General features: G+C 39.9%; 1 protein-coding gene across 2 annotated transcripts in view; it reads left to right on the forward strand.

Moving 5' to 3' along the window:
• The first annotated feature begins 2,594 nt into the window (after positions 1–2,594).
• Positions 2,595–21,847, forward strand: part of INTS6 (integrator complex subunit 6) — a 42,152-nt gene continuing 22,899 nt past the window's right edge. For both annotated transcript variants that reach the window (XM_052670829.1, XM_052670830.1), the window contains exons 1-3: positions 2,595–3,000; positions 3,193–3,270; positions 3,871–4,020. In XM_052670829.1, coding sequence (XP_052526789.1) covers positions 2,890–3,000; positions 3,193–3,270; positions 3,871–4,020 — 339 coding nt within the window. In that variant the 5' untranslated portion in view covers positions 2,595–2,889. The remainder of the gene's footprint in view (positions 3,001–3,192; positions 3,271–3,870; positions 4,021–21,847) is intronic.

Consider the following 21,847-nt stretch of genomic DNA (forward strand, 5'->3'; position numbering starts at 1 on the left):
TTTTTTTCCCCCTGCAGTTCGCAGAAGGCTACCTCCCAGAAGCTTTCCATTTTTAGAATGCTCTCCAAGAAAATGGATGCTTGACACGTAAAATAGGTGGTCTTTTATTAGGACAGTCAATGAAACATCACTGATACACAAATAGGAGAGAAGATGGCATGTCTGAAAAACGTGCCTGTAAGAGATTTAAAAGAAAGCCAATTAAGAGGCCAACATCATACACTCAGTCAACTTGACTCCCAAGTGAAGCTACTAATCCCAAGGCATGATTTGTTAAAGCAGCATTACGGCCTTCAGTTAACTTGAATCCCACCACCTCAAGATGATCACCAGCCTCACAGCAGCCAATCCTGCTGACCTCAGGAGCTGCACACCTGACAGAGAACCAGGTGATGCACACAATTGTCTGTGAAGAGCTGAAAAGAAGAAGGACATCTCAAAATACAGCTGTGGACACAAAAAGATTGTGAACCAAGTCTTTCCAGTAGTCCAGAGGTTTTAACTGCATAATGGGGCCTGGCATGCAACTGATTCCAGAGCAACCCAGCAACGTGCCTTGGCAGCATCTTCTGGTTTACTTCCCCTAAAAGCAGAGGTTTGGGTTTACCAGTAGAACCCAGACCAGAACAGCCTTGCAGTTGGTCACAAGACGCAGGACTGCTGCTAGAGCTTTGAAAATGAATGGCTGGAAAGAAACAAGCAGCTCGGGAATCAGCGAGTACAGACAAGCTTCGCCATTCTTACTAGGCTGAAAAATATTCATGACACAGGCTGTTACCATAGAAGAAACATAGTTGCCAAACTTCATTAGCCCTCCACTCTAAACATGAGAGTTCCTTTACAGATCTTACAGGCTGGAGATTCCTTAGTGGCTCCTAGCAGCGACCAGGATAAAAGACAATATCCCTGACGCTGCCCCAGTGCCTCGGGATGGATGGCACAGGTCACAGGTGCCAGTAGGAAAGCCAAAATATCTATTCACAGCAATAAGGACGTATATAAACCTGTAATGGAAATGTGATTTCTCCTCTGTCTTTCCAGCCTTCCTAGAAACTAAATGCTAATATTTCATTAGTCTTAAAAAAAAAAAAAAAAAAAAAAAAAAAAAAAGCCAAAAACAGCTCTTGCCTAACAAGACAGAAATGTTGCCTGGAAGAATGAAATGATTCAAACCAGGACACTGCCAATTTTATCTTGAGAGAAGGAGTACAGTGGCTTCGTACCTTCTAGAGCAGTGGCTGTGGGAGCACATCAGCTGGATTGGGGGAAAACATCAGCCAGAGAGGAAGCAGAGCAATCTCCTGAACAGATTATGTTCAGAAATGGCTCTGGAGTCAGCTCTCCGAGGCTGGGAGAGCAGGAAAGGCGCAGGCACAATTGTGGGGAAAAACAAACAGAAACCTCCAAAGGACGGAGAGCTCAATCTTAGGCATTAATTGGCTGGAAACACTCCACAGTGATGCGATTTATAGGAAGTAAATTCGGAGTGCCCAAGCACGGATCAAAGGGACACCGGTGTTAAACTCTGCCTGCGCGTAGGGAAAAGGTCACAGCTAAGGGCAGCCAATTTTTTTTTTTTCATCTTTTTTTTTTTTTCTTTATTTTTCCACCAAGTGAAAGACCAGAGCGGGTCTCTGGGAATTCACCACACGACGAGCCCGGCGCTGAGCCCCGCGGGTCCGTGCCCGGGCTCCCGGTGTCCCCTCACAGCCCGCAGGGCGGTCCGGGGCTCTGAGCGCTGTGCAGGACCCCGCCAACCCCCTCGAAAATAAAACGGAGAGCACCGCCCTTCACGCCTCGGAGGGCGACGAGCTCAAGCAACAGCCGAACGACGGCCTGGAGGGGCTGGGCTGGAATGGGATCAACGCGCCGACCCTCAGCCCCCACCCCGGGGCAGGCGGGGACTCCGCTCCGCGCGGGGACGTTCCCGCGGCCTCGAGGAGAGCGGCGGCGGCAACGCCCGCCCCTTCTCCCCCCTCACCGTGACTCACCCGCGGGGACAAACCGCCGCCGTCCCCTCCCCGCTGGGCTGCGGTCCCCCGGGCCAACCCCGCCACCCTGGCGACCGCCGTCCCCCGCCCTGGTCCCAGCCGGGCTCCCGCCCACGGCCGCAGCCCCTCGACGGGGCGCTGTCCGCCCGGAGCCCGGCAGAGGGGCGCCCCCTCCCGCCATTTTCGGAGGAGCGGCGCCCCCCGATCGCCGCCTCTGTCACCCCCCTCACCCCACCGCCACTGCGCATGTGCGGCAGCGGCGCTCGGACGCGCGCTCCCCCACCGCCCTCTCCCACAGCGGCTCCAGCCAACCCCCCCCCCGCGCTGCCCCGCCCTCCCCCGGCGATTTGAATATGCTAATAGAGCGGCCGCCAGAAGCCCTATGGCGGGGCCGGGAGGCGGTCACGTGGGGCGGGGACGTGTCCTTCGGGGGCGGGCCCCGACCTGCCCAGGCGCCCTTAAAAGCGGGCGGCGAGCGAGGAAGCGCCTCAGTCAGAGAGAGAAAGTGCCGGGGCGGTCGGGCTGCGGCTGGTCCGCCCGAAACTTCTGAGTAACATCAACAGGGGGAGGGGAGGGCGGGCGGCGGTGGAGGAGGACGGTGGTGGCGGGGGGGAAGATTAGCAGCAGCGCAGCCCTCCCCGCCGCTCCCGCAGCACCCGGCCCGTGCCGGGCTGGGCAGGCCCCTCACACAAAGGAGGGCAGGGCAGGCAGCGCTGCCCCCTTCCCCCGCCTCGGCAGAGGGGCAGCGGGAGGCCCTTCCCGTGCACAGCACTCACAGCCACTCGCTCCTCTCCCGACCCCTGCTGCCTCTCTTCCTCCTCTTCCCCTCGCTCTCCCCTCTGCCTCTCCCTCCCGCCCGCTGTCCATGTAGCCGCCCGGCCGCCGGCCCCTCCGCACTATGCCCATCTTACTCTTCCTGATAGACACGTCCGCCTCCATGAACCAGCGCACCCATCTGGGCACCACCTATCTGGACATAGCCAAAGGCGCTGTAGAGACTTTCATGAAGGTACCGGCGCTGCCTGGCGAGAGGAGGCGAGAGCGAGCGAGAGGGGAGGGGGCGGCGGGGGGCTGCGGGCCGGGGGCGCGGGGGGCTGCGGGTGAGACGGGGGGGGACGGGGGGGTGGGCAGCGCCGCGCCGCGCCGGGGGGGTTCCGGTGCCTCCTCTCGCCTCACCCTCCGCTTTGTCCCCGCGCCGCAGCTCCGAGCCCGGGACCCGGCCAGCAGGGGAGACAGGTACATGCTGGTCACTTTCGAGGAGCCTCCGTACGCTATCAAGGTAACCCCACTCCCCCCTCCCTCCCCGCCGCCCCCCGGCCCTCCTTCCTGCCCCGCCGCGCCGCCCCCTCGGTCGGGCCGGGCCGCGCGGCGCCGCGCACGCACGGGTTCGGGCAGCGGCGGCGGCGGCGCTGACATCAACATGGCCGACATTTTTTTTTTTTTTTATATCCCCCGTGTGGTGTGTGTGAGCGGCACTGAACTGTGGGGGAGGTGTGCTTAAGTTGGGAGAAGTGACAGCAAGTCCGAGGAGAGTTCGGCGGGGAAGGGGCGGGAGAGGAGAACCCTCCGGGGGCGGGGGCTGCGGGACGCGGGGGTTGAAGCCGCTGGGCATCGCCTTGCGGGGGTCGCGAGCCCTGTGTGGAGGTACCTTCATGTCTGTGTGTGTGGCTTCGCAGAAACCCGTCCCTTCTAACAAATACTCGATGAGCGCGGAGTGTTAAGTCCGTCTTTTCCTCGTGATACTGAATATTGGTAACTTCTGAGGTGTTCTCTTAGCGTTAAAGGGAGATGCTCTAGCCAACAGAAAAGCTCGATCCCGTAGGAGGCTCCTGTCCCGAGCTCGTCCCACCAATAAGCCTTCTCGCGTTTCTCTTTTCAGGCTGGCTGGAAGGAAAACCATGCGACGTTCATGAATGAACTGAAAAACCTTCAGGCTGAAGGACTTACAACTCTTGGCCAGTCCCTAAGAACAGCTTTTGATTTATTAAACTTAAATAGATTAGTAACTGGCATAGACAACTATGGGCAGGTAGGTTGACTGGTAATAGGTGGATAAATCATAAGACACAAGCTTCCCACAGGCACCAATTAACCTGTTGCCCAAAGTAGTGTCTTCGTGAAGTATTAAATACAGGGGCTTCATCAAAAGCAAACAGAGCTCAGACAGTCTGAAGAAGTTTAGGTACTGACTACAGTTCTGTGCCCAATTGTTATTTCCTATTTTACTCACTACTCTTTATTTAAAACTACGGACTAAGCTCCAAGTTGACCTTCTCAGTTAAACTGTAATTTTTTTTTGTAACAAATTCCAGAACCTTAACTGATGAGTCCAGTGAGGTCTTCAAAACTTCGATTTCTGTATACAGTGCTGTATGATCAGTTAAGTACAATCTGGGCCATGAGCTTTTTTTTTTTCTGATAGCGCTAAAACACCTGAAGTACTAAGCTGAGCACATCTTTCTCAATCCTTTATTTTCCAGTGAGTTTACTTCAACATTTCTCTGAATACCCTCATTTTCATATTCCTTTTTGTTTATATGAGAACCTTCAAAAGCTCTGCTTTTCAAATGCTTGTATTGCAGCCATCCCTTTAAAGCAGGACTACTTCTGGGAAGGGCCACTGTTCCCTTGCTTGGTAGTATGACTTGCTACAAGCCAGTAACTCTAGGTTAAATATGCACTTTAAGAAGCATACCCAGTTCTTTCTGGCACTGGATCAAACCCTGGATTTGTTTTGCGTAGAAGATGTTGCCAGTACTGGGCAAGGTATATCCCGTATTTTTCACATGGGATGTACTCAAGTGAATCTCCCCTTTTCGTTTGTTGTTCTCATGTAATGCTTCATCTGCTCTCTGGGGATTAGTTACTGCTCTTGGTATTTAACATGGGAGTGTGGCTGTGGAAATAAGTCCCCATTTTCTCCCTTTTCCAGTCTGAGTGCAGTTTCTGATAACACGCCATGTTTGTTTGGGAAGGAGATCTCTCTCATGTTGCACTGTATGGCTTTGCCACTAGGTGACTAAGTGAGTGTAAGCATTTGTAAAATGCCAGTTTGGTAATGAAACTTCAAAAAAAAAAAAAAGTGCTAGTTCCATACACAGCTTTTTTTTTTTTTTTTGTCAATTACCATCTGCTGTCCTCTTTTGTGTGCTAATCTTTCCCATTTTCTGCCATTTTTCTTAGTTACATTAGCAATGTGAAGCTTTTTGGAACATTTACCATAGTAGACACATACATGAAATACGTGCTCTTTACCATTGCTACTGATAATGAAAAAATACATGAAATCCATGTCATATAATTTGCACTGAGTGAACCAGCTAGGCTCGAGTACTTAGTCAAGTGGGTAATTGAGTGGTCGTGACTATTTTGGCCAGTTAGTAGTTCTCATTATTGCAAGTTGATGCTCTTTTGTCTGTGAAACAGTAGCTTTGTCTAGTTTTTGGTTGGGGGTCTTTCTCTGTGCTTGCACCCGCTGTGGTTAGGCATGCTATTTGCTCTGTTCCATGCATGGAGCAGACTGCTGAAGAGGTGCCCAAATGCACAGTCAAGTGACTGAGTAGAACTTTGACGACTTTAAGCATCTGCAAAAATAGTGCCAGATCATCTGCTGCTGAAGTGTCTGGTTCCCATTCTGGCTCTACTAATCAAAGTAGCAGATTTTCATAAATCTAATTAAATTCTGTAGCTCTTTGCTGGTCTGTCGGCACTCACAGGATGAGATGCAGGCCAGTTCACTTGCCTCAAGTTCACATTGGCCTTTGAGTAATAGCTCATGTTATCCATTAGACTTCTTATTGTTGAAGTCTACTACCTGAATGTCTTAAGAGAAATCTGTATATAAACGTATGTGCTAAGAGAGGCATATGAAGTCAGGATAATAAAAATCACCAGAATTCTCAGTGACATTCAAAATATATTTTTTTAAAACTCAGATTCACTTATTTCTTTGTCAATTAAAAATACTAAGATAATAGAATATTTGAGTATTTTACTTAAATGTAGTGAAATGGAGGGTGATTATCTTAGAGTGGAGGAGCAGATAATTTTAGAGAAATGCAACTTTTATATTATTTTAGGTGTGTTGCTATGTGAAGTAATAAGCCCAAACATTAGTTGAGCTTATATCTGGAAAAAAATCTCAACATCTTTTCACTAATGTGCTTGGTTTTTGGTTGTGTGGACAATCTTCCATTTGTTTCACGTGAGTGAGTTGTAAAACAAATACTTATACATAAAAATGACAAGGCACGTTATGAACACAATGGGTTGTTTGCTGAAGTCATCCAGCAGCATGATGTCTTGTCTCCCCACTAACTTTGTACTGTTTGTTTAAATGGCAGTGTGACTCACTATGCTTGATTTCTTTCTAAGTAGACCAGAGTTCTCCATCAGCTGACTTCCTGAACAAGAGTGATGACTGGTCATTCTGAAATTGAGAAAAATCTCTTTCATGTTTTCTTGGAAAATTAATGTTTATAGTCTAATGAGTATTTACCATTATTACTTTTTCAGTAAATAAGTACTCAGTTGCTCATGATGATTGAGCATACAGCTATATTAGCTGATAATAGTATCTCGTGTTCAGATCTTAAAGAGACACAGTCAGCATCATTAGATTATCAAGAATCTGGAAGATATCTTTAAAAGCTGTTTCTGATATTAATGCTATAGTATGTCTTTATAAGCCCTTTGTCTTACTAGGGGTTTTTTACATCAGATTTTGAAGGCTTCTGTCAGCAGCACACACATGCACACATGAGGAGGCAGTAAAGCAAACAAAAGGAAAATAGTTTTATATTCTTAACAGTCAGCTTATTAGGGATTTTGGAAGTAAATATTTTCAGGTGAGTATTCCTTTAATTTTTACAGCACTTGCAGACTGATGAACTGTTTTATATTTCTTGAGTCCAGTAATAATTTCTTGCACATACTATGTTTTGTCCTGATAATAGCAAAAGACTGAACATTCAAACAAGGTGTCAACTTTTTGCTGAAAATAACGATCCTCTTCACCTCCTGCATTATTATAGAAAAGGAAAAGAAAAATTTGGTAAAATTCACAAGATTTTGGTATATTTAGGAAGAAACCAATTTAAACATGCACAGTTCAGTAGGCTCACTGTCATATCACACAGAGCATAGTACTTCGTTAGCCCGATTTTAGCTAATTGACTTCCCTTTGCCATCTTTTCCCCAGTTCAGTTTCCCCATTGTTTTGGGTAGGCAAAAACTGAATCTATTTCTAGCAGATTTTCCATCCTTTTGGAATATACTCCTAACTCTTACTGCTATGACTTGTTCCGAGGTATGAGTTACAAGTTCAGCAGTGTAGTTACAATTTAACTGAATATTTTTGAGTGTTACAAACAAATGCAGCTTGTTAGAGATAATGGAAGGGTAAACACTAGTGACGTGTTTCTGGAGTTATTCTTTCTGTGAAAACAGAAAACACAAATGTATCTATTATATAACACAGCAAAATACAAACAAGTGGCTGAATTGAACCAGCTGTTTACTTCAGTTTGCAGTTTCTAGTCAAGTATCTAAGAATGAGCAATAAAGCTAAGGTAGGTGAAATGCATCACTGGTATTTTGAAACTTGCATGCAAAGGACCAACACAGCACTACTGAAAATGAATCTGACAGATGTTTGAAATTGCTGAAACTCTGATTATCTGAAACCCCGTGTTTCACTTTCTCTATTATTTGCTTAATGAAGGTCTCAGTATTTTTTTTCAGTATTATATCAAATGACGCTTGAGAGGATAAAATGCATTTAAGGGTTTTCAAAATCATTGTGTTGGTATTTTTTTTTTCTTATTTTTCCTTTTATGGGATGAAATTCCATTTCAATATTGCTAGTGGAAAACTTTTCAATAGCAGATAATGAGCTTTTTATCTCAGTAATTCAAATTGCACGTTTCTTCAGCAGCGTAATTATTGATATGGACAAACTGGCTTAGGGCTGAATTTCACATGTTAAACACGGTGGTACAAAAGCACATGCTAACATAGTTGTTTTGAGACAACAAGGCCAACAATAATACTTCCAAGTGGATGTGAGCGATGTAATTTTCATTCCCACTGATGAGAAAGGTACACTCCCTATTTTAAAAAATGCATTACATTTTTGGTGTCTTAAACTGTTTGTGCCCAGTTTAGTGAGAGCTTTTTTTTCTACATCATATTTCACCTAGAAAAGTATATTAAGACATTTTGAAACTAACATAAATCCAAGTGGAAGTGAATTGTTTATGGGTTTTTTAGAAATACAGTAAGGATTAGAAACACCCATTTCTGATTTAGAAGTTGAAAGGTGCCCTGCATTCAATGACTTTAATTAATTAATCCTTTTTTTTTTTTTTTCCCCAGAGGTTTTATTCATACAATACATCAAATAATCTAGGCATAGGTTAGTTGCTGCTCTGCATTTCTCTGAACACAAGGTTAGGCTCATTTGCAGTTAGGGTGGAGCTAGTGCTGATGTGTAGTGAAGCTTACAGTTGGTTTTTAGAGACACGTTTGGCCATAATAGCTTAAATATGATTATGTTCCAGGTACATGTAGGTAGTGTGCCTAGGAGATCAATTCTAATTGTGCTTGTAGGTGCACTTCAATTTTTAAGTCACACACTGTAGGTTGTCTTCTTTGTTGCACGTCTGTGCCCTAAAACATGCTGAGCTTAAAAAGAGCATGAAACGCTTGTCCCTGGTATTTACATATGTTATGCTTTTGCAGTGACATGTTCTATTGAATAGTTTTATTTTCTGATTATTTTTTGAGGATTGTTACTGGAATTCTTTGCTTCCAAAAGTCAAAATCCATCAAGCATGCCTTTTGTCTTGGCGTTTTGGGGTCACAAACACTGCACTGGAGTGGCTTGTGTTAATGTGCATCCAAATTTGGAACCAAAGTTTAGATAAGCATTTCCTGCTTTGTCATGCTTGCATGGTTACACAGCGCTTTGCTTTTCATGTTGGTAGAGGCAGATCTTTACACTCCTGGTGGAAATCTCCCATTCTCTTTCACCTTTCCCAATAAACATAAAGGGGAGAATTTCAGACAACAGAAATAAAACATAGCAAACTGAGGTATAATGTCAGAAATACTTAAAGAAAATACAGGACTCTGAATTATCCTATAAAGTAGAAATGGCCTTAGCATAGATTTTAATGCCTATTATGTCGAAGACTTATTTGAAGTGCTGGTGAAAATCAATCTTTTTCACCTCCTATGTGATGAAGTTAAGCACAGTTTCCTAATTTATAGTTTTTTGGTCTGTAATTTACGAGTCTGTTATCTAGTCCATACTTAAAATGATTCTAATTTGTAGGTAGTTTTGTTTTATCATATCTTTTAGTGAGCACTATGACATCTTTTTCCACTTGCCAGGGGGGCTGCGTTCTTTTTAGCCTTCCCAGACTCACAAAGTTCACTGAGTCTCAGGTGTAATAATCACATCAGACTTAGGTGTTGTTAAAATCACTCATCTACTTTAAATCCAGTACATTTTTAAGGAAGAATCAAAAGTTAAAGCAAGCTTACAGAGAATGCTGTGCTTTTCCTGGTTAAAATGATCTCATCCATCTCTTTCATTAACAGGAAGAATTGAGATACTTCCTCATGTTCTGAATATCAAATATGCTTTGGCTGCTTTGATTCTTTAAGTGCTTGATATTTCAATAAATTGGATTTGGAAGGGTCAGTGCCATAATATGTCAGCAGTGACTTTGATTTTTAGGGATCAGGTGGGGGCAGGCTGCCAGCACTTCAGCAGCTGCTGTAGGTGTCTGTGTCAGGCTGCTCCTTGGCCTCTCTGGCAAGTCAGAAGAGGACAGTCTGGAGTTTCAATATTGTATCTCTTGCCTTTTTATCTTGAACCTCATTTCTGCCTCAGTATGAACTCCCTGGATATCCTATCCTTCTTATTTAGGTGCTTAAAGGTACGTGTCCTCTCTAGGTGAAGTATTCCTTATGCTTGTGCTTCATCGAAGCCAACTGCCAGGGACGTTCAAAGGCAGAGATTGGTCATTTTATAAAACACAAAGTATTTTTTTTCCCCAGTGTTTATCACTGCATTCTCTTTAAGTTTTTATTTTTTTACTGAGTAGTTGGACAGCCCATGCCTCTGAAGTCTGAAGGGAAGTGCTGTTGTTTGTTATGTGTCTGACTTTGACTGAGGTTCGTTTGGAACTAATTGTGTTGCTTAGGAGCCCTGCTTGCTTTTTTTTTTTTTTTTTTCTTTTTTTTTTGCTTTTGTTTTTTGTTTTTTTTTTTTTTTTTTTGCTTTTTGTAGTGTATTTGTGCCTGTAATGGCACAGTGTGTCTTTTGGTTCACGGAATATTTCCATATCTGCATCTACCAGTTGGAGAACGTATTAATGTTTGCACTCCATGTTGCGATTTTTAGCATCATACTGTGTGGCCCTTTAATCAAGTTGTTTTCAGCTGTTGTTTGTGCAACAGATTGGAATTTCATAAAATTTGTGAGCATTAGCATCTGGCTAATACAGAACTCCATCAAGTGTGCAGTTTGCATTATGTGATTATGGTGCTAATTTTTGTTCTCCTAAGCATAGCCCAGTCTTGTTTCAAGAAAAGCTATGACATCAGATAGGAAGTGGTTTGTGTGTATTTATGAAGTATTTTCTATGTATCAATGTGTTGATACTAGTCTAATGCCAAATATTGAAAGCAAATAGGATTTCAGGTGCTTATTATTGCTTGTATGCTTTACCTTAAAAATTAAGAAGGGCTGCCTGTAATCCCAGTTCTGTAAAGCTGACCCCTAATGGACTAGATTTTTCAAAAACATATAGCAATTTTTATCTTAAAATAATGAGGACTCAAGAATGTTATCTAAGCACCTGTTGTTTTTATTCTAGAGGTAGTGCCTCTGCCTCAGTTAATTGATTTGCCCTGGCTCACATAAATCTGCAGTCTGCTGTAGATTTAAACCTACGTTTTTTCAGTAGGGAAATTGAGTTTGTGCCTACAGCTGAATTAAAATAGGTAATATTTAAATTATAGTATATATATATATATATATATACACACACATAAAAAATAGAAATTATTTAATTTTAAGATGGCAACTTAACTTTAGTCTGGAAATATGAATGAGTATGACTAAGAAACTGAATCGATAAGGCTTCTATTTGAATGAGAGGATGAGAGGTTTTGTCAAAAGCCAATCCTACTCTAAAACGTGGGCCTGGCAGCATTGATGACTAGATAACTAGAATAGCAGATAAGTATTGCTTATGTCTGGTGTTGTTCCATGGCTTTAAGCTTGGGGATGTTATACAAAACTGATCTAGCAGGAGCAGAGTAGTTCTCTAGTATGCAGTTCTGACAATTATTCAAGGACATAAATATTGAAAATCATGTTTAGTGTCCAGTTGTTGACTCATCCAGTAAACCTTTGTCTGAAAGTCATATTTGGTATCTGTCCAGTGTCCATTCCCTTTAATTCATGGATTTTTTTCAGTCTGCATGTAACTGCGCCTGCTTGTGGAGAGCCAGGTGTTAACCTGATTTCATTCAGTAACTGTGCTTGAGGATAAATGATCTGAATATATTGTGCATTTTTGCCAGTGTCTCCTTGAGACAAAAGGCTGCATTGGACAAATCCAGAATATTTGTCACTGGAATCAATTTAAGGTGTTGACATCGTTGCTTTAGTTGAAGATAGCATTTCTCATATTCTGAGTTCATCTTTCCTTCACCAAATACTCCACCCATGGACTTTAAATCCCAGAGCACTCACTTCACTTTGTGCATTGTTGTAAGACTGCTGAAGTGACACCCATCCTAGCTGTGTGCTCTGCTCCACTCCTGAACTTCTGGACTCATAGTTATGCCAAACTAGGAGCAAATTGTGACTGTGACTTCATGAAGTAAATTAAACTAAACTAGTGATTGATTCAGATACGTTAATAAGCTGAACTATGAACTTAAATGGTTCAGAATCAATTTTTTAACAGCCAGGTTGTTCCTACTGTAGTGGTGATAAACTCCAAGAGGGAATCATTGGGAAGTGTTGGGGCAGCAATCATTTATCCTATATTCATGAGTCAATACTCTACCTTCGGTCAGATTGTCTTTAACCTGAGTTGATAACCTACAAAAAGGTAGGGTGATTTTGTATGCATCTATTTGGCTTTTCCACTTTGGTTATTTGATTTTTCCCTGCTCAGTAGGCTGGCACTTACGAAATTTGCTACTTCAGTACATGGAGGACACAGGTCTGTCCTAGCCCTGTGAATTCCACTGACTGAACCAGGCCTAGCTATGTGAAATCATTGCTGTGAAGCAGAAAGGCTGCAGTAATTAGGGACTTGATCCAAAGCCTGACAAGGTCAATTATTTTTAGAATAAAAGGTTCAGAAATATTTTTAGAAAATATGAGCAAAATGATCTTCAAACCCAGTTTTTTGGGGATTGGCTTTAAAGATCAAGTCATGTTTGGCATGGACAGTTATATCAGCTGTTTTTAAAAAGCGTATGAAAGGCTCAAATATAAGCTGTTTCTTTAGCAGCTTGTATTTACTGTATTTAGCCAAACAACTTTGGAAGCCACCAGGATTTGTTGGCTGATTTATCCAACTTCAGTGTGATTCCAGTAGCAATTCATTTACAGATCTATAACTAATAAGGTGCATCTTTATTTTTAAGTAACAGTTTCCATTACCTTAAAAATAAGGTGCAAGATATACTCACAGTTGTTTTCCTCTTTGTATATTTCAATTTCATGCAGAATTAGTTCTTCCATTTGGGGGATTTTCCTGAATCGGTTAGTTTGGTGCTAACGTGTTTAAAATATTAGTAGCTTTTCTTCTTGTTGTTTTCAGTTTTGTTGCTGTTGCTCACTATTACTTTCTGGAGTTGACTGTATATGAAGAACATCATGTAGTTCTTGTTGTTTTGAGAATATCATGTTAAATTACCTGTCATAATTTGTGAAAGATTCAAGGACTTAATAGTTTTTGAAATTTATCAAGGACCTAACCTAAATTGGAGCACTTACAAGTTAATCAAGAAGTTATAACTTACATAACATGTTATTTAGAACTCAATTAAATTTACTCTTAGATAAAAGAAACAGGGCAAAATTTTGTAACGAAGTGATGTTTTTGAGGCTGATTTACAAATGTTTGGAATTATGTGATTTATGAACTTAGAATATCTGTGAATCTTGGGATTCATAGTCTGCTGTCCTAGTTAATCCTACTGTGTATTCATTATTTTTGTATTATTCAGTACCAAGTCTATAAAAATGCTTCCTTGACAAATCTCCCTTCTGTTTTCATATGTGGAGGCTTTATATTCCAGAATAATCTTTTGCATTGAATCTCCTTCTTAGGCTGTTTTCAGTTGCTTTTTGGTGTTTTCTGCTGTTAATCTTGGTTTTCTTCTTAGGACAAACTTTTGAGTAGAGTTCCAAGATGACTGAGTGTGCATAATTAGGTAGTATTGTATGCATTAGTCTTCACTAGATTCTGTGCTAGACTTGGGAACCTGGAATTTGCGAAGTTATGAGCATTGTAAAAATGATACTAGAATTGCAGAATAACTTCATTGCACGTTTCAGGACAGGTATACAATGCAGTTATTGCTTATAGGACTCATCCTTGCAAGGGCAGGATGCAGAGTAAGCAGAGCGCTTGTACTTCTATATATATATATCATATATTAAAAGTCTGTGATTTTTTTTTTTTTTTTAAACAAAGAGTTTGGTATCTCATTTCTTATGTAATTCAGTAGTTTTGTCCCTGTAGTATGTAAGTAGTATCTTATTGGATCACTGAAGTTTGCTGTGGGGCTTCCAAGCTGGACAGAAAAGATGAAAGAATATATTTGCAGCTTCAATATTACTTTAAGATATATTCAATAATTACTCTGGTGCAAATTACCTTTTCATCCTATGTGTATATAAATATATATATATATGTGTGTGTGTGTGTATATATATGTATATATATATATTACTAAATACCTTAAATCACAGAATCACAGAATTGTAGGGGTTGAAAGGGACCTCCAGAGATCATAGAGTCCAACCCCCCTGCCAAAGCAGGTTCCCTACAGCAGGTCACACAGGTAGGCATCCAGGCAGGTCTTGACCATCTCCTTTTCTTAAGTGGAACTGCAAAACCTGTTTAAGAATGCCCCCTTCATTCCTATATTTTGCAACTGCTGTGCTAATAAGTGTAATTTCTGGCATGGCTTAGGAGGAAGTTACACTTGTGTTCTCCTTTGCTAATTGTTTTGTTTAACCTGCAATTCCTTTTTTTTTCCCAGTCACCTGAAATACAGAAAACTTCAGTTGTACCGTAGAATCAATATCCTGCATGTGTGAAGATCGTTCAGTTTACAGCTAATCTATAGTGCCAGTAAGAGATGAAGGAAAAGCTGTTCAACTACCTCGTAATCGTTTGCAAGCATTCCAGATAAGGAACTGTTTATTGTATGCCTTGTACATGAGAAGAGTAACTCTTAGCTATTTGTAACATAGTTAGCTAAAGAAGAGTTTTCTAGGAAATGAAAAATCATTTTGCCTGTAATATCTTCCCTGTAGCTTATAGAGAAGGATAGCTGTATGTTGCTGAATTCAGGTTTTGAAATCACATCACAAAGGAAAGCTCTTCTGTGGTATCCATTCTTACTGCAAAATCATAGCCATCAATATACTGACTTCCAGAGAGTGAATGAGTGCAGGAGAAAACGTGACTGCTTGAACATTATTTTCCTGATGAGTTAGTGGAAGCGTGAGTTCAAATCTTGATAAGTTCTAGTAAACTTGTTTCTTAAAGTTGCTCTTAAGGTTTTGTCCGAAAGATAAAATAGTTCTTCCTATCTTCAGAATGAAAGTGTGTGGGGTGAATATAATTGAATGTTGTGAGTGAGGCTTCCAAAGGATGGGCAGTAGAATAAGAGCAATAGACAGCAATAAAAACCAAATCAACAAACAAACAAAAAAAACCAAAACAAACAAAAAGAACAGAATTGGTTTTATGGTGTGTACTGTCTTTGGTGTTAGAAACCATGAGCTAACAGATTAAGATAGTTTGATCAAGAGGCTAGGATCCAGTAAGCAGCTGCTGCTTATCTCTGCTTATACAATTGTTCAGCCTTTTCTTAGGTATATGCAATCACAGAGGAAAAGAGTGTTTAGTTGTTGCTATGTATTTTGAGATAGTATTCATAAAGAGCATGCCTCTCATTTATCTCCTTGTTCCTCGATCACCTCTTCTGAGGAGAGGTTTTAGTAACTTGTGCCCCCTCTGCTGTCTGGCTTTCTAATTGCAGAGTAAAAATACTAGATAACATAGCCTATTAGAGAGTAAGTATCTCACTTATTTTGGCCAAACATCGATTTATAGATACTTCACTTTATGGGAGTGGAAGTACAATAAAAACCAATCTAGTCCTAACATGTGGGAATCGGGAGAGGTGTTGGAAATTGGTGTTTTCTTCTTAGCGTGTGTTTGTCATGAGGTCAATCAAAACTCTTTTGGCAAGCCTCTTTCTTTCCCACAGCCCTCTGTCAGACACACTGGTGTTTTTAGTTACTGTATGTCTGCTACTATTATGTTTCTGATTCAATTTTATTTCAGGATGTGGAACTCTTCTTTTTTGGGGGGGAGGGGAAGGGTGTGGTGGTGGTGCTATTAAAGAGTCTCTCAAATGACCTTCAACGATTATTTTACCTTGTTCTTCCTGAAACTTGTACCTAAGGGTGTGAAGTAGTATTCTCAACTGCCTAGCTTCAGAGGAGGTAGAACATAAATCCTCACATCTTGGATACTTTAGGGATGAGAAAGATTTTGATGTTTTAATAGAAAATGTATGTCCATACTGCAGATGCTTACATAGACTATAGAATGAGAATTAATGGTAAGAATTCATCCTCTTCTTTGTGTTTCTTTCAGAAGAATACTGGGTGCTTCTTTTTTTGGTGGTAGTGGAATTCCTGGATTTCCTAACTTCATAAGATTCCACTCTGTTATTGATTGTCTCTCTTTGCCATTAATCGGATATCAGCAGAGACTTCATAAGTCTTCAACCACTTATGTCCTGTTTACAATTTGAAATTGTTAATTTAGCTTTCATGAAACTTTTTAGGCTTCTGAAAGTGATCTTGAAATTCATGTGTGATACAGATATGCTATTCTAGTAGTAACAAAATTGGTCTTATTGCACTGTCTTCTCAGCGATCACTAGGGTCAAGACTATATTAGAGTCTTACAGGTAGCAAAACAGATGACCTAGCAACTCTTTTTGCATGAAATCTGGCTTGTCAGAGATCTTAATCCTGTGTGTAATACCAGAAAAAGCTTCAGTTTAAAGCAGTGTTGCTTTTTATCAAGTAGTAGGAAAATTTACTACTGAACTAGAAAGCTTATTCTTGAGCACTGTAGTGTGTATGTTTATGTGTGTAGTTGTAGTGTGACTACATTCATTTGTAAATGAATGTAAGGCAAAGTAGTTTCAGTGAACAGTTCTATTGCTGATTTTGAGTTCATTTAAACTTTAGTTTGATGTCAGAGTGTTCAACTGTGTTTGGGACTTGAGAAACAATTGTGTAATGTATAAAATAGAATTGAATTTATAGTCCTGCATGACTATACTAACTGGTTCTGCAGAGATAATAGAAGATAATGAATGCTGATAAAAGTTGAATAAGATGCTGCTGTTCTTGTGTAGATATTGGTGCAGAGCAGCTGTTAAATACCTGTCTGTTTCTCTAATGATCTTTTCATTGAGCAATGAAAAGTCTCCAGTAAAGGCAGTGTTCATGTTCTAAACACTTTATAGTTACGCTAGAGCATAATTGATATTGCGAAGATATGGAAGAGAGGGGAAGAAAACATGATAGATAGGATCATTTATTTTGCTGAAATCCAAGTTCAGCATTTTGGTATTTAAGTCTTTACCAGTGTAGGAGGTGCAGATCTTCCAGTGTAATTGCTAATAATTCTACCATAATTGTCTTTTTTAGATCTCATTTGAAACAACTGTTTTTGCACCACGGTTGTTCACAGATGCTCATTGTCATTTATGAGAATTTTGACCTTTTAAGATCTGGAAGGAAGAAAAAAAAGAGGATTGAGCTGAAAAGTGCACACCTGTATTTCCTGAACAGATGACTGAGATCTCTTTACTGACAGTCAGGGCTGTTATTTTTGAAAATAAAAATAAAAAGGATTTACTGCAAAAATGTGTAATGGACAAGCAATGGAACTTTCATTCTGCTGTTAAACTTTAGGAATCACTGAAATGAATGCATATTTGCATTCAGGAACTTGATAATGATATGAAAATTAGCGTGAGAAGAATTTTCCGTGAGAACTCCCTTTCTGATGTCTACTAACACATTCTTTTAAAATTAGTCTCTTCAGTTTGCATATTTTTCAGTTTCTAGCCTCTGGAATTTACACGAGTCTTTCTAAGTCACTAATCTGGAATATTTAGTAGTCATTCCTGGTTGGTATGCCATTTTTAGTCTCTGACTTGGTATTTTTTGTCATGTCTCTAGTTCAGCTATTTCTTTCATTTTTTCAACACTTATGACATTGAAATTAATATTTAAATGTATGCGTGATGGTAGTCTTAAGTAAATATTCTCTTGCTGCAAGTGCAATAGTGTAAAATACTGTACACTTGTTCAACTGCAGGTCATGGTTGTTCTAGAATCGATTTAGCTGTACAACTTGGAGAAGAAAAAATCCATCTGCATATTAATCATTCTGAAAGTGGTTACTAAACTTTTCTATGAAATTGAATCTTTGGTCCTGGCAGTCTTAACCAGACAATTGGGCTTGATAATTTCATCTATTTCTGGCTCAGTGTAAGGCTCCTTTTAAAAATGACACACAAGACAGGGAGAACTAGCCATGTCTCTTGCTATGCCTTATGAGAACTGAGAGGTGAGAAGCTTCGTGGTGTTCACAGCTCTTTCTTTGTTTTGCATTATTTGAGCACAGAAGTACTTTGTTTGGAGAAATAGCATCTAATGTAACTGGAGTTGCTTTGTGGTTTGGAACAAGCAGTCTTCAAGTGATCAGCTGTTGAGAAGTATGCATATTGCATAACAGAAGTTTGGTTTTTTTCGGGCTTTGGATTTCTTGCTTATCCAATTTTAGCCTAGCAAGCCTCCAGAATTGCCCTAATATTTATTCTTAAGTTTTCTTTTAAAACTGTGTTTTTTGGTCTCATCAGTGTCTATCTCTTGAAAATGCAGGGCACGTCTCTTGTAGTACTTCACAGTACTTGGTGGTTAAATAGGTCAGCTGCTAAAACCTCAGGTGCTGGTTCTTCAGTATGCTTTTCCACCACTGGAAATACACAATACAGCCTTCATAAGGAAGGCTGTATTCAGAGAAGTTTGCAGTTGGGTAACAGAGCTAATTGAATTAAAAAGGGGTACTGCATGAGCAAATTAGTATGTATCAAATATGATACAACTAGGTGGAGACCTTATGGGAGCTAGTTGCTGATGAATTTTCAGCTAGAAAAATATTTAGTTTTTCCAAGATACTTATCTATAAACAAACCCACTTTTTTAATCTTATTAAAATAGGAGTTTAAAACACTTATTTAATGTAACCTGAACAAATTGAGACTCAAATTACCACAGTATAAATGTAACAATAGAGTTTATAGACTCTGAAATGTTTATATCCTGTCAATGGTTGTAATTTATCCGAAAGCAGAACACAGGAACAGAAATATCTTTGCTTCTACTTTGTTGGAATAGGCCTATATAATGCTAGCTTAAGTAGTGAGCAAGGCTCTTGTTTTCAAAGTTTGCTTATACTGAAGCAGAGTTGTCTTTATATTATTTAAGAAATGGGAAACCCTGAATTCTTGTTTTGGAGTTTCTGCTATAAGATTGCTAGATATTTTCAAGAGCATGGTATTTCTAAGATGTGGAAAGTCAATGTTTTGTTGTAATAGCATATTTCAAATCGAAAGGCAATCAAAAATTATATTTGAGATGAAGTTCTAAAATGTTGATGAACAAACTGTACAGTTTTCTTTAAAAAAAAAAAGAAAGTTGTAAATGTCTTCAGGAATTTCATTTTGCCAAACTGAATGAGTTTTGAAAGCTTATTTATGAGAGATTGTTCTTAGGAATGCCTGATAATACTGGCTTTGTATGCCTTTGTGTGGCTAAGTGAGGAGTATGGCTGGAGGGTCTTAAAGAATTAAGGATATTGACTTTTTTGGTCAAAAACAGTGGGCATGTTACTGATATATTTATTTTTCCCCTTGGTATATTCTAATTAATTTTTCTTTCCTCTAGATGGAATGTAGAGGAAATTATATGGGGCTGTGAATTTAAGTGCAACTAGGCAAACTCATGTCTTTAATTCACTGGTGAGCCGTGTAGTTCGGCTTCATTTCATAAATCCTTTCTCATAAGGATAATATGTAGCTCTTTTGATGAACTTGAGGTTATATAATTTCACATGTGAAGAGATTTCAAGGGAAAGCTTTCCCTTAGTACTTACATAGATATGAAGTATTCTGTGAGAGTGAATTGCTACTGTTTCCACATCTAGCCCTGGTGTGAAAAGAGTTACTTAGTCTTTGAAATTCTCAAATCAGTTGTTACTCTGGCTATAAATGTGTGTTGCTCTTTTTTGGTTTAAAAAAAAAAAAAAGCTTTTGTAAATAAGTTGCTATGTTTGCATTCTAGACAGTATCTTGATCATTATCATGTGAAATTATGAGAGATTAAGGCTGAAGTCACTCTGCCTATAATCTTCAGACTTTTTCTAGAGGAGGTGCAATTTTTGTTCCTTCTTCAGAACTTCATAATTCTAAGATTCTAAATTTAAGGCTTAAATTTTGGATGGCTAAGATTAGGAGATTATAATTGGGCTACAGAAAAGCGCTTAAGATAATAAGGAACTGTAGTTAATGATGTCAGAGACTAAATTTTCCATAATTATATTTAGAATTTGTTGTGGTTTTATGATTTTTGTTACTGGTATTCCACGTCATAACGTCATGTAGTTGTGCCAGAACACCAGAATATTGACCTAGAAGAGTATAACCCATAATGTTCTAAATCTAAAATCTTGTGTTTTTATTCACCTTTTATAATCTGTTGTTGAGCTAGGATGAAAGTATTTTTTTAGAAGTCCATGTTCATGAGAAATATTATTTTCCTTGAGTTAGAAACCCTTTTTCAAATACTATTCCAGCTTCAAAATAATTAGCTTCCTGCTGCTGTTTTGTAGTTGTGGTGAAGTTCTAGGAGGAAGTTTTTCCACTCACAGGGTGGTGACGCACTGGAACAGGTTGCCCAAGGAGGCTGTGGATGCCCCATCCCTGGAGGCATTCAAGGCCAGGCTGGATGTGGCTCTGGGCAGCCTGGTCTGCTGGTTGGCGATCCTGCACATAGCAGGGGGTTGAAACTGGATGAGCACTGTGGTCCTTTTCAACCCAGGCCTCTAGATTCTATGATTCTAGTTGGCAAAGTAAGTAAGTGTTCTTCATAGTTAAATGAGACTAAAAATTCCTCAATTGCTTTCAATTAAAATTACTTGTATGGTAGGAATCCTTAAGTTCATGTAGCTATTTAAATTAGATAATGAACCAGCTTGCCTATCATAGAAGGAATTGATCTTCACTGTTTAATTTCTGGTTTTGCTTAGGTTTTGTATGTAGTGCTATTCTAAAAGAAAATCTTATAATCTTCACTAAGCTTCAGAAAACAGAGCAAATAGCTTTTTCATTTTTCTGTTGGCCTAAAGTAAATTGTCCGTGGTAAAGGTGTTGCTGCTTAAAATGAATGCCCCTTACCAAATGGATTTCAAATTCAGTGAAGTGATATTTCTGATCTAAACAATCAGTACTTAAAACCATTATATATATATAAGTGATAATTTAAATGATCTTTTTACTGAAAGCTCTTAATTATGTCCACTATTTCAGAATTAATTATAATCCTTCATGAGAGGGTTTGTTTATAAATGGTACTAGGCTGTGGGTCTGGCATTATCTTTGCTGTTTTCTGAAGAAAAAATGAGGTGTTAAGCTTGGACGTACAGAGTAGGACCCACTAAACAAAAGGTTGTGCTGGCCCTTAGACCATTCTGTCTGTAACCCTGGCTAGGATATAATGTACTAACTTTTCTTGGAGTGGACACATCTGTGGATTAATTTAGGATCCTCTTTCTTATTCAGAAGGGCCTGAAGACTCCTAGCATACTGGCAATAGATAAAAAGGAAGTACCAATAGCAAACCAAACATATTTTTGTTATAAATCAGTTGAATGACTTGGTTGGAACACAGAATGCCTCAGATTGTATGTTTGAATCTTAAATAATTCATTATAGAAGGTTTATTTTTTTTCAAGAACTTTCTTGTGAAGTTTTCTTGCATGCATGATTGAACTCCTTGAGTGGAAAAGAAGTAGTAGCTACTACTGTTCATTTAAAAGTTTTTCCTTAATATATAGAACACTTGTTAACACTAGAATCATTATCACAAGGTGCTGTGAAAATGCTTTAGTTGGTCACGCAGTAATTAAATCAAGCGTAAGATCAACTGCAACAGGTAGAACAGGGCATATCTGATTTGGAGAGTAAGTTGCTCCTCTGAATAGCTGCTGTCTGAATACTGCTGTAAGTCTTATTCTTCCAGTCCTCTGTTAATCATTTTTTGCCATATTTTGTTTGTATTATCTGAGTAGAGATGTGTTGTCTACCTTTCTATGGCCAAACTGTAAAAAGTCTGAGAAACCCATGGAACCATACATGAGAATAACACTTGCTGTTTTGTCAATGACTGCTTAATGAACCAAAACTTATGAATTTGTTGCATCATTTTAAAT

The sequence above is a fragment of the Tympanuchus pallidicinctus genome, unplaced genomic scaffold, assembly GCF_026119805.1.
Source record: "Tympanuchus pallidicinctus isolate F22 unplaced genomic scaffold, pur_lepc_1.0 scaffold11, whole genome shotgun sequence".
Lineage (NCBI taxonomy): Eukaryota > Metazoa > Chordata > Aves > Galliformes > Phasianidae > Tympanuchus > Tympanuchus pallidicinctus.